The sequence below is a fragment of the Balaenoptera acutorostrata genome, chromosome 1 (genome assembly GCF_949987535.1).
Source record: "Balaenoptera acutorostrata chromosome 1, mBalAcu1.1, whole genome shotgun sequence".
Lineage (NCBI taxonomy): Eukaryota > Metazoa > Chordata > Mammalia > Artiodactyla > Balaenopteridae > Balaenoptera > Balaenoptera acutorostrata.
In genome coordinates this window covers 173,226,299-173,239,066 of record NC_080064.1, presented here as the reverse complement: position 1 = coordinate 173,239,066, position 12,768 = coordinate 173,226,299, and the positions used below count along the sequence as shown (strand labels likewise).

General features: G+C 38.7%; 2 protein-coding genes across 2 annotated transcripts in view; one reads left to right on the top strand and one right to left on the bottom strand.

Annotated features, from left to right (window-relative positions):
* Positions 1-1,699, top strand: part of KMO (kynurenine 3-monooxygenase) — a 55,583-nt gene extending 53,884 nt beyond the window's left edge. Inside the window, 2 exon segments of the mRNA XM_007182421.3 lie at positions 153-290; positions 293-1,699. Coding sequence (XP_007182483.2) covers positions 153-290; positions 293-355 — 201 coding nt within the window. The 3' untranslated portion in view covers positions 356-1,699.
* A 944-nt stretch (positions 1,700-2,643) lies between these two features.
* The window catches only part of OPN3 (opsin 3), a 57,306-nt gene continuing 47,181 nt past the window's right edge, over positions 2,644-12,768 (bottom strand). The window contains 2 exon segments of the mRNA XM_057530699.1: positions 2,644-2,904; positions 3,869-4,123. Coding sequence (XP_057386682.1) covers positions 2,644-2,904; positions 3,869-4,123 — 516 coding nt within the window.

Sequence of the window (12,768 nt, the reverse complement as noted above, 5' to 3'; positions counted from 1 at the left end):
CAGGACTTCACCTAGTGGTCATGCAATTACATCACTGTTTCAGGCTAAAGAACAAAGAGGAAATTGTATAAAACGTCATTTAAAAATGAAGTCTACTTGCAAGATTTTAATCTCTGCACAAATAAAGTGAAAGTTCTTGCTCTTTTTTACAGGTGATAAAGAAAGGACTCTTTTTCTTTGGAACACTGATAGCTGTCAGTGGTACTTACCTACTTATGCGCTCCAAGTCACTGAGACCCCTGGACTACTTGAGAAGACCATGGGACTGGGTCACTTACTTCCAGAATACAGGGCATGTCTCCCTGTAAACTCTCTGGAGTCACTAGAACAAATTCCCAATGTCATTAACAAGTGATAAAAAGATCCTGAAGTAGCAAATATTAGATTTCTCTGTAACCAAAACAGGATTAAAATCATGTTTCCATCATCATATTTAATTCACTAATGGAAGATATTTATCAGCTTATAGTTAAATTCAATGTAGAATTTCTCTGTGAGCTCACTGAAATTATTGAAAAAATAACCCACCACTTTAAGTAAAACGCAGCTTCCCCACAGCACTATGCTTAGGTCAGGTCATTCTAAATATAAAAGTGCAGTGACTAAGATCTCTTTCACTTCTCAAAAAGAAAGGCCCTAGAGACCTCAAGGAAGTCACTGATCACCCTTTTCTTTAAAGGACATAATAGAAGTCATGATAGGATTGACTTAACACCTGGGACTAAAAGTCACAATTTGCCTAATATATTAACTGCATTTTTCATTACCTGGATGGAACTTACCTAAGCACAGGGCTCAGATTTTTTTGCTAAAACTAGAAGTGTAAATGAGGGATTGGGGGGCTTTCGAGAGAGTTCAGAATGGATTGATTTTATTTCCCAGTCTTCAAAAGGCAGTATTACCTTCTGAGGATTTTTTTAAAGGCTATTAAAGCCACACTAAGTGAAGGATAGGAAGAGTTTTATTTATAAACTAAATATCTATATACATAAAAGAGTGGAAAGGAAACAAGGGGAGACAGTTTTCATAGAAATATGAAGCTGTATTTTATTCCATTTCAGAAGCAATTTACTAACATTCTTGAACTATATGCTGCAAAACTAGCAACAAACTTGATGTTTAAATGTTCATTTAGTGAAACTTTTTTCTTGCTTCTTCCTTCTTCAATAGGCCAACTGAATCATTTAGAACTCTTTCAAACATGATTAATTATGAAGATGCAACACTAGTAGAACTGTCATGTAAGAAATAAAAATTAGGAAATAAAATGATTCACTTTCTTTCCTATATTGTCAAGGAAATTCTTGAGTCCTAATAATCCATGTTTAGACTAAATAATGACTCATGGAAAAATGGTCTCTTCACTAACCCTGACCACTATTTATCCAGTGTATTGATTGAAGAGCAATAAAGATTAAATATTTTTATTTAATATTCACATTTTGTGAATACAGTTTTATACTTATTTTCATTCCTCTTCAAATGTAGGTTTGTTTAGTTTTTGCTGGACCTCCTTTTCTAAATCTATCAATAGAATTCTTGGCAAAATTGTGGGAAATTACTAGGAGGAGAGGCTAACCCTGCCATGTTCATATTTGAAATGAAATAGATGGAGACACTTAACTGCCATTAACATCAGCTTCACCATGTACATCCTCTGCTAATGTATGATTACCAATAAACCTTGATCACCTTGAAATTCTATTTTCTTTCCTGTGTTTCTTTTTAATGGTATCTTCTAGAGCTTGCTCAGCAGCACATTGGTCTGAAGCTCCTCTTTATCATATTATACACAGAGCAATAGTCTTTTGTTTCACATAAAGTTAAGGAATTGATTTTCTTTTTCATCCTAGAATTGTCTCTTTGATAAATTTGATTGAGAAAACATTTGACATGACACTGAATAGGACCCAACACTACAGAAAATTCAAGATTTTCTAGCTATTTCACACAAGTGTATGAGATAAAGTTATTTTAAGAGCTAAGTATTTTTGAGAAATATGTTATGTGCCTTGGAAAATACAGTCTTTTAAAAATATATATTTGAGGGCTTCCCTGGTGGCGCAGTGGTTGAGAGTCTGCCTGCCAATGCAGGGGACACGGGTTCGAGCCCTGGTCTGGGAAGATCCCACATGCCACGGAGCAACTGGGCCCGTGAGCCACAACTACTGAGCCTGCGCGTCTGGAGCCTGTGCTCCGCAACAAGAGAGGCCGCGATGGTGAGGGGCCCACGCACCGCGATGAAGAGTGGTCCCCGCTTGCCACAATTAGAGAAGGCCCTCGCGGAGAAACGAAGACCCAACACGGTCATAAATAAATAAAAGAACGTGAATTTCTTTAAAAAAAAAATATATATATATATATATATTTGAAGTGAAAACTTCCAATATGTTAGAAGTTGATGGTGCCTGATGCCCACCTTGTGCCACAAATGGTTTTTCATTATACAAAGCACCCTCTGAATTAAAAGAATTTGTCTTGCTCAGTTACCCCCTGAGGTCAGAGAGCAATTCAGATTTCCTGTTGGACCACAAAAGTTCTGTTGATATTACATAGAATGGGGATTCCAAAACAGTCCTTATAATGGTAGTCTAAAAGTGGTATCTGATTTAAAGCCCCATCTTTCATTCCCATTATTCTTTCCTATAAAGGACTAACTTGGATTACATCGACTTATGACCCACTGGTTCTGTCACCGTCAACTGATAGTGATTCATCATTAGTGATGATAAAAATGATGGAAGAAGAGTTAAAAGTCACTTTTTTCTTTGGTCTGTCCCTATCTTTCTGTGACATGACAGTGGGTTGGATTTGCATTTCACTCCCAACTGCTGGTAGGTCTTTAGCTGGTCACTGGCATCTCAGCAGTCGGAAACATAGGCGCTGCAAAAGGGCTCTTCGAAACTGGGCAGGGAGAAAATAAAGTTGAATATTAAGTAAAAGTTTGGATTGACATTCAAGAAAATTAGGTAAATTTAATTTGGGTTGTTCTTTTCTATTTGTTAGCTGACATGGAGTTAGGTGGTAATGCTCAGATCTACTTAAGCCTGGAGTTTAATGTCTTTTATTTATTATAATTCTTATTAACTTTACCACATAGGTCTCTTTCAATACCTTATAATATCCATAGATTCAAGTTGCATGAATCTTCCATGCAGGCAGCTAGATGTGTTTCCTTAAGTGATTTTGAACATTAATTCATTCCATAAATATTCAATGAGCTCCTACGAGGTGAGGCAATTTGTGCTACAATCTGGGGGTATTGTGGGCAGCAGAGACAGACAAGACCCTTCCTGGTAGAGTTTACAGCTTGGTGTACTCACTAATGTTCCTTTAATTAGGTTAAGATTTTTTTTTTTTTTTGGATCAAGATTACAAATCAGTTGGTGAAAATATACAACAGCAAACCAGGTTCAAATCCAGGCACCAACATGTCCTGAAGCAAACAAGTTCTTTAACTTCTCTGAACCTATCTCATAATCCATAAATAAGATACTATTAGTGCCTTTTTCATGGAGTTTTGTAAAGATAATTGATACAATCTGCATAGTGCAGTAAGAATTTTAAATAAATTATTAACTTTGATTGTAGTTATTATTACTAAACATAAAATGTTTTCTGATGTACTAAATACTGATTTTAATAGAATTTTACCTAACAAGTGCAAACCTCCATTGGTAGGTCTTAGAATTGTTATTATTTTCTCTGGGAATATTCTACATTTCTTCTTGAACCCTCTACTTTCCTGTAAAATGCTTGATTTAGGTTTTTATCATTGAAGCTGCTATGAATAATCTCTATAAAAGTATTATATTTTCCAACAACCCCACCAACATGGTGAAAACGAGCAGTTAATTACAAAGCTTACCTTTCTGATCATGAAGATATAAATAACTGGATTATACACAGTGCCTGATTTAGCAAAGAGATATCAAACTGTAGATATTATTGTAGGCGTGAACAGGTGTCCATAACCATTAAACACCAAGAAACAAATCACAACATAAGGCATCCAAAAGATCAGAAAGGGGAATACCATAAAAAAGCACATTTTGGCCAGTTTCTTTTCATATCTTAAAATCTTGAACATTTGAATTGTCTGAAGATCTTCAACAAAACGGAGCTGCAGAAAGGAGAAGGAAAATGAAGGGGTGAAAGTGAAAAAATCATTTTTGTTCATTGTTTTCATAATAGATATTCAGACACCATTCTTGGTCCCACCTTAATGGAAAGAGAACTTAATAGGACCTTGGGAGGCTGGCATCTGATCCAGGACCTGCAGCTGGGCCCAGCCCTTAAACTCTCTGGGCCTCAGTCTCCTCACCTTAACATAATATATTGAACTAAATAGCCTCTTAGATCCTTCAACGGTTTTTAATGTTTTCTAATTTGCTTAAAGAAGAAGAAAATGAACTCTTTTGCCTAGATCTTCAAGTCGCTAAAAGACAGCCTGAAAGAGCCATGATAGGGACTTCCCTGGTGGTCCAGTGGTTAAGAATCCACCTTCCAATGCAGGGGACGTGGGTTCGATCCCTGATTGGGGAACTAAGATCCCACATGCCACAGGGCAACTAAGCCCTCACACTGCAACTACTGAGTCTGTGTGCTCTAGAGCCCAAGCACCACAACTAGAGAGAGCCTGCATGCCACAATGAAAGATTCTGCATGCTGCAATGAAGATCCCGTGTGCTGCAACTAAGACCCAACACAGCCAAATAAATAAACAAATAAATATAAAAAAAGAGTCATGATAAATTGGGGAAAAATTCTCCATAATCCTGGAATCTCTTTTATCTAGAGCATAATCCTCAAATTCTCAAACCAGGCAGCAAATGTGATGTCAGTAGTTCTACATGTTAAAGCCTACAGCTGGTCTTGATGAAAACTTAATTTCTAAATAAATTCCTCCTGGAAACTACTGTGACTTCCACTTCACAGCTAATGACTATAAAGTGGGGTTTTGCTGAGGAATTTGCTTGGGTTGGTTTCATCAGTGGCTCAGCTGCAGAGGATAGAGCTCAGTAAAACCCAGATAGCCCACTTTCTCTAAAATCAGCGTTTTAGAGAACTTTTTACTCCTAGTTTTACTCCTAGTTTGTCCCCACTAAAAGTATTTAGGCATAATGGCCTATGGCCTGAAAGTTCTTTGACTTTCTCAGATAAAAAGCTCTTTAGAAGTATAATGGGGAATAACAAATCTGACTCCATATTAGATCTGTTTCTTTTACTTTAACCTTTGTATTCTACTGCTTTTGCTACAAGTTAATCACTAAAGGGATGCTGCCAATAGCTGAAAGTATACATAATGGCCCATCTCCAGAACCCTACCCCCATGCCTGAATGTTAAACCAAAATACCTTTGTTCAGTTCACAGAAAACATCCTGATGCGGCCCACCTGTCAAATGGCTGCAGGAAAGAAGAAATTAACACATCCCTTCCCAGAGTCTGGCTGAAACCAGGAAATATTTGCAACAACTTATGGCCTTTTTACTTTACCTCCTCACCTCCCCTCTCTTTGTTCTATAAAATAAACTAGTATCCAGACCCCAGCAACAAGATGGTTCTCTAGGACGGTTAGTCTGCAATCTTTTTAGTCTCCTGGCTTTCCAAATAAAGCCATTAATTCCTTGTCCCAAAGCCTTGTCTCCCAATTTATTGGCCTGTCATGTGGCTGGCAGAACAATCTTGGACTTGGTAACAGAAGTTCCTCCTATTATTGTGATAAACGTGTGATTAAGAAGAGGGAGAGAATATTCCTGTACATCAAAAGTATACTCATAAATAAAATGGTTATTTCTGCCATCTTAAGAAGCTAATTTTGCTACAAAAATACAAATGCTTTATTGATATAAGAAAAGGCATCTGGCATACCACTGATACTTAATATATAATTTTAAATGGGGAAATTTATTACATTTCAACAAACTGTAAGTGTTACTTTTATTTCTAGCATTATCATAAAAGTTAAGGAAAAATTTTCCAAAGAAATCTGCTAAAACATGTGCTAATAGTATTTAAAAATATATTTGAATTGATATATCTAAATCACTGATGTCATCTAAACTTTATTTAAGAAACTATATTCTTATTATATATTCATATTGACAGAATAGAAGAAAACATAGATAATTAAAATGGTTGATTTTTTTTCTAGAGTAGAGGAAATGTGTGTATGGTAGTGAGTGTTAAATTTCTGGTACTATTATTATCTGTGTGTGCTATTCTATTTTAAAAGAAACTATTTTATTTAAAGTGATAGGATATTATTCTATTTTCAGAACAGGATTTTGGTGGGGGAAGGATTTTTCCCTAGAGATTTTAAGAAGGTTGTGGAGTTCTAGTAAAAACTTTAGATTTGGAATTAAAAGATCTGGGTTCATATCCCAGATTCACCACTTTTGCTCCTTATGTGATGTTGAGCAAGTCAATGACCTTCTCTAAGAGTAAAGATTAAAGGAGGTTAAAATGTGTAACTTATTAAACAGAAGTTGAGTCCCAGTTCCACACATATGACTTTGTGGGATTGTTTTTGAGATTATTTATTTATATTTGAATTATACTTGAAACAACCATACTTATTCATATGCATATGTACTTTTATGATAATATAGGATATTGGGAATCATGATTTTTGACTCCTTGGAGTTTCAATTAACTAGTAAAACACCACATGTCAATGATCTGTGTCCCAAGTCCCCACTATCTAGGGCCCAACAATTTTATCTGTACCACTTTCTGGACAATGTCAGTCCCCATCCTTTCTCACCACTTATCAAAGCAGAGAACTCATTTATCATTTTGGAATTACATGCATACTGGAGAAATTAATTGAAGAAAATATTGGTTTATGCTTCCCCAGTTCCTCTGGTATAAGGAAAAGATCTGACTAATGTTTCAGATTATTTGGGTTTGTATATGTGACGTTTCCATGATTATTTTTCATTTATCTCTTTTTGGCTTCTTTGTTTCATCATTCTCTATTCTTTTACTCTGCTCATTCAACATTTTCCAAATAAAGAGCTCTACTTTATGTTTTGCCCCCTTTATCCAATCATTTGAGGATATTTTTCAAAATTGCTATGGTTGAAGCAAAAGTATTGATACATGCACAAATTTGTCCTAAAGGAGGAACAACTTAAGACAAATTCCCCAGAATTACCTCTAATGGTGTTCTTTGCCTATATAAATGGCAACGCCTAGTGCTTGGTGATTCAGACACCTGTAGGTTTTTCAAAGACTTTACTGTGAGTCCTTAATCTCAAGTGAGTAGCTGTGTCTCTATTGCTATTACAAATAACCTCTCTGGATAAGGAAATAGAAGCAATTCCTTGCACCAAGCTTTGTGTTGAGTTTATAGCACAGTCAGTAGTCAAATCTCTTTGTACTTTCACCACTTCCCCTTCCTATGCCCTCTGTAAATTTTTTCCAAAAATAGTCACTGGTCCCTATTTCATGTAGGTACTGTTCCAGCTATAGGTGAAAAAATAAATGACTGTGTCTCTTCTCTTGAGGAATTCACTATTTGGTGAGGGTGACAGGCACATAAATATACTGCTTCCATAGGTGATAACATGCCATGAGGGAGGTGACCAGAGAGGGTTATGTGAATATGCAGGAGGAGTAACAAATTCAGAGGCAGATAAGACCAAACAGATCCTGATCTCAGCCTTCTGAGGTGAGGAGGAGTTTAGACAAGGAGGAGAGACAGAACATTCCAGGGTTAAGGCAAAGAGGTAAAAGAACATGTCAATTTCTGGGGACAAGAAATACTGTAGTTGACTGAAGCTTGAGGTGGCAAGAGGGAGGGAATGTAAAAAAATGAGACTGGACAGGCAGATGAGATATGGCCACACAGGACCTGATAGACAGCTCAGGGGCCTTATTTTTAATCATGAAGGCAATGGAACCCTTAACGAATTTTAGGCTGGGTAGTGACATAAGAAAATTTTCATTTGAGAACAATTAATCTGATGGCAGTATAAAGAGAACGGATTAGAGGAAGACGAGAATAAAGAAAGGAAAACTAAGATCCTTTTGAATTGAGTCTGGCAGGCAAAAAAATTGAGAGGACAAAATAGATATATGGAAAAATATTTGAGGTTCGATAGATAAAAATGGATAATTGTTTGGGTGTGAGGGAGACATGGATGAAGAATAGTCAAAGATTACCCCTTAGTTTCTGGCTTAGGTAGATAGGAGTGATGACCATTCACTAAGAAAGGGAATGGAGGAGTAGAGACTTGGAGGGAAAGATGACCAATTCATCTTCACACATGTTGAATTTGACAAGTCTGTGGACTATCCACATGGAGGTATTCAATAGGCAATTGACTATGAGGATCTGATAGAGATCAGAAGAACAACCTGGATCAGAAGTAGAGATTTCATGGGCTTCCCTGGTGGTGCAGTGGTTAAGAATCTGCCTGCCAATGCAGGGGACACGGGTTCGAGCCCTGGTCTGGGAAGATCCCACATGCCGCGGAGCAACTAAGCCCGTGAGCCACAACTACTGAGCCTGCGCATCTGGAGCCTGTGCTCCGCGACAGAGAGAGGCCCGCGCACCGCGATGAAGAGTGGCCCCCGCTCGCCGCAACTGGAGAAAGCCCTCGCACAGAAACGAAGACCCAACACAGCCAAAAATAAATAAATTAATTAAAGAAACGTTTAAAAAAAAAATACTTTTTAAAAAAGAAGTAGAGATTTCAAAGTCACCATGCTATTGTTAGAAGGAAAATACTGCCAATATATGAGATTGCCCATGTCTATTGTGTAGTATTGAGACAGGCTGGGACCCAGGACCCGGGACCCTTTGCTGCAGTGCTTGCACCTGGACACATGTCTCCTCAAGCAACAAAATACAAAGAAACTATAAGGGACTAAAATTAACTGTGTGCATATGCAGTTGGGGCAAATTATGGACAATGAGAAACAAAAAGACCAAAAACCCAACTGCCACTTCTGAAGAGCCAGGAGCAAAAGCAGGGTGTCAAGAGCAAAAGCATGCCCCCTGCACATGCCACCAAAGGGGTGGGAAAACCACCTAAGCCACCCTTTTGGCCCATCCCTGGGCCTACTCCTACCTCAGCCCATATAAAGAACCAGCTGGCCCCTCCTCAGGGAGCGAGCAAGGGAACTTATTACTTGTTTTTTCTCCTCCCTGCTGCAGGAGGGACCCCAATAAAACCTTGCCTGAATTTCTTGTCTGGCCTCTTATCAATTTCTATTGATTAAGGAAGGCCAAGAACCCTGGTCAGTAACAGTATGAGATGAGAGCTAAGCATAGAATGCTGGGGAGGCCCGAGGAAAAGAAGCCTTTGAAGGAGACATGAGATGATGGGTCCCAGAGAGTCAGCAACAAAGATAAAAGAGAATGGGGTCCTAGAAACACTGAGAGCAGAAACTCACAATTAAGTAGAAACTGTCAACAATACCACAAGTCTCAATGCCACAGATGCCAGAAAAAAAAAAGAAACTGAAATGTGTCCATTGGCTCTAACATTTGGGAGATCATCAATGACCTTAATGAGGCTGTTTCTGTGAGAGTGTGGTAGAAGAAGGAATCACCAATCTGCAATGGGTTGAGGAATAAATATGTGAATTTACTAAACTACAGACTCTCTGAGGCAGTGGCTATATCTTATCCACTGTGTATCCTCAGAGATTAGTAATTGCCTCTGCTTGGGCTTCCATAACAAAATACTGAGTGGCTTAAACAATAGAAACTTATTTCTCACAGACTTGGAGACTGAGACGTCTAAGATTAAGGTGCCAGTAAGGTAGGTTTCATTGTGAGGCCTCTTTTCTTGGCTTGTAGATAGCCAAATTCTCTCTATGTTCTCCTATCAGTAGAGAAAGAGAGTGAGAGCTCTGCTCTCTCTTTCTCTTCTTATAAGGGCACTAATCTCATCTTGAGGGCCCCACCCTCGTGATCCCATTCTTATATATCCCTAATTACCTACCAAAGGCCCCACCTCCTACACCATCACATTGAATGTTGGGGGGACAACAAATATTCAGCCCATAACAGTAAATAGTTGGTACATTTTTATTTATTTATTTATTTATTTATTTATGGCTGTGTTGGGTCTTCATTTCTGTGCGAGGGCCTTCTCTAGCCGTGGCAAGTGGGGGCCACTCTTCATCGCGGTGTGTGGGCCTCTCACTATCACGGCCTCTCTTGTTGCGGAGCACAGGCTCCAGACGCACAGGCTCAGTAATTGTGGCTCATGGGCCCAGTTACTCTGTGGCATGTGGGATCCTCCCAGACCACGGCCCGAACCTGTGTCCCCTGCATTGGCAGGCAGACTCTCAACCACTGCGCCACCAGGGAAGCCCCAATAATTGGTACATTTTAGATGCTCAATAAATATTGGTCAAATGAATGCTTATTGAGTGATGATGTAGCACCAAAAGCCACCAATGGTTCTTTGAGTTAGCAGTGATGTGGAGAGAAATAAAGTGATAACTAGAGGGAGTTGAGAGTATATTTTGCTTTTGAATTAAATTAGCATGGTTATATGCTACAGATAAAGAGCCAGTGCTGAAGGAGAGATTGAATATATGAGTCAAAGAGAAAATTATTACTTGAGAGAGGTCCCTGAGGCAGAGAATGGGGTGGGGAAGAAAACAAGAATCTAGGGTCAGGTTGGTCCTGAGAGACCTCTCCCATTCCCTTGCAACTGAAGAGAGGGATATAAGAATGAGTGGGGGCATTTGGCACCGCTGGGGCTCCTGTGATCCAAGCAGTCATACCACCTCTGCGCCTGGTCCTCACAGGGGCAGACCCAAGAGCTCCAAGGCAGCCTCAGGACCAGACTCCTGTGGGTGGACCACACACAGAGGTGGGAATAAAACCAAAGCTGGATGGGGTGACTAAGGAAGAAGATCAAAAATCTTTCCATCAGCTGTACAAGCTGCAGATTAAATCCCCATGATCAGCTAGGTAGACCCTGCATCTATGGAATATCTGAGTAGACAATGAGTGTTCCCACAAATGAAAACGGTCTAGCTCTCGCAGCTGTGGACTTCTGGGGTAATTACGCACAAGAATTGGGCCAGATCAGAGTCTGAGTGGTCCCCACAGGGCCCACAGCAGGTCCAGAGTCCAGTCCAGAGGCACAGGAGAGCCTCTTTGGGAGGTGGAGGTGGGCTGTGGCTCACAGCATGTGCAAGGACACTTACAGTGGAGACCCCAGGGAAACATAATTATTACTATTAATTTTATTATGTTTCGATTCGTTCTGTTGTTGGTTCTAGTTTTTTTTTTTTTTTTGGTTTTTCTTTGTTCGTTTATTTGGTGGTGGTGTTTTAGTTTTTTTTCTTTTTTTAATTTAGTCTCTTGGGATCTCCGTGTTTTATAACATATTTTTAAAATTTTTTTATACATTTCTATTTTTACTTTGCTTTTTGTGGTTCTGTGTTCTTTTCCCTTATTTTTTCTTCTTCTTTTTCTTCAATATATATATGTATATATATATTTTTAAATATTTCCATTTCTACTTTGCTTTTCTGTTGTCCTGTGATTTTTCCCTTTTTATTTCATTTTATTATTATTTTTTAAAATCATTTTTATTGGTTTGTTCTGTTTCCTTGCTTCATTCTTCAGTTGGCACACTGCTTTGGTTTTGTTTTTAGGTTATGTGTTTCTGTTAGCTTTAATCCTGTTTGATTTCGTTTTTGAGCTCTTCTATTTGTCTGCTTGTTCTCTTGCTTATTGTTTTATTTGGCTCTGTGTTTGTTTCTTTTATGTGTGTGCGTTTCCTTGTCTCTGTTTTTCTTTGTTTGATTTTGTTTTTACCATTTCTCGGGGGTTTTGTTTGTCTTTTTTTTTCTTTAATTTTGCATTTTATTTTATTTTATTTTTTATATTTCTGTTTCTACGTTGCCTTTCTGTTGTTCTGTCTTTCCCCATTCTCTTTTTCTTTTCTTTTTTTTTTAAAATCATTTTTGTTGGTTTGTTTTGTTTCTTTGCTTCATTCTTCAGTTGGCACTCTGCTTTGTTTTTGTTTTTTGGTTTTGTGATTTTGTCAGCTTTCCTCTTAATTGCTTCATTTTGTGCTTGGGTTCTTTTGTTTGTCTGCTTGTTCTCTTGCTTTTTTATTTGGTTCTGATTTTGTTTCTTTTGTGTGTGTGCATGTTTCCTTGTTTCTGTTTGTTTTATTTCACTTTTCACCATTGTCTAGGGTTTTGCTAGGCTTTTGTTTTTTAAATTACCTTTATTGTCGGGACGAGTGACGTGCGGGGTCTTGGTCCCTTGACCAGAAGTCGGGCCTGAGGCTCTAGGGTGGGAGCACGGAGTCCAGGATGCTGAACCACTAGAGAATTCCCAGTCCCAGGGAAGATTAATTACTGAGAGCTCTCACGGAGGCCTCTATCTGAATCCAAAACCCAGCTCCAACCAACTGCCAGCAACTCCCAGCACTGGACGTCTCACACCAAACAACAAACAAGACAGGAACACAAGCCCACCTATCATCACACAGACTACCTAAAGTCATACTAAGCTCATAGACACACCAAAACACACCACCTGACATGGCCCTGTTCATCAGGGGAAAAGACTCAACTCCATCCATCAGAACATAGGCACCAATCCTTCCCATCAGGAAGCCTACACAAGACAATGGACCAATCCCGCTACCGAGGGCAGAGAACTGAAGTAAGAGGAACTACTTATGACCCTGCAGCCTAGGGAAAGGAGACAGCAAATACTGTAAATTAAACAAAATGAGAAGACAGAGAAATATCTTACAGGTAAAGGAGCACGA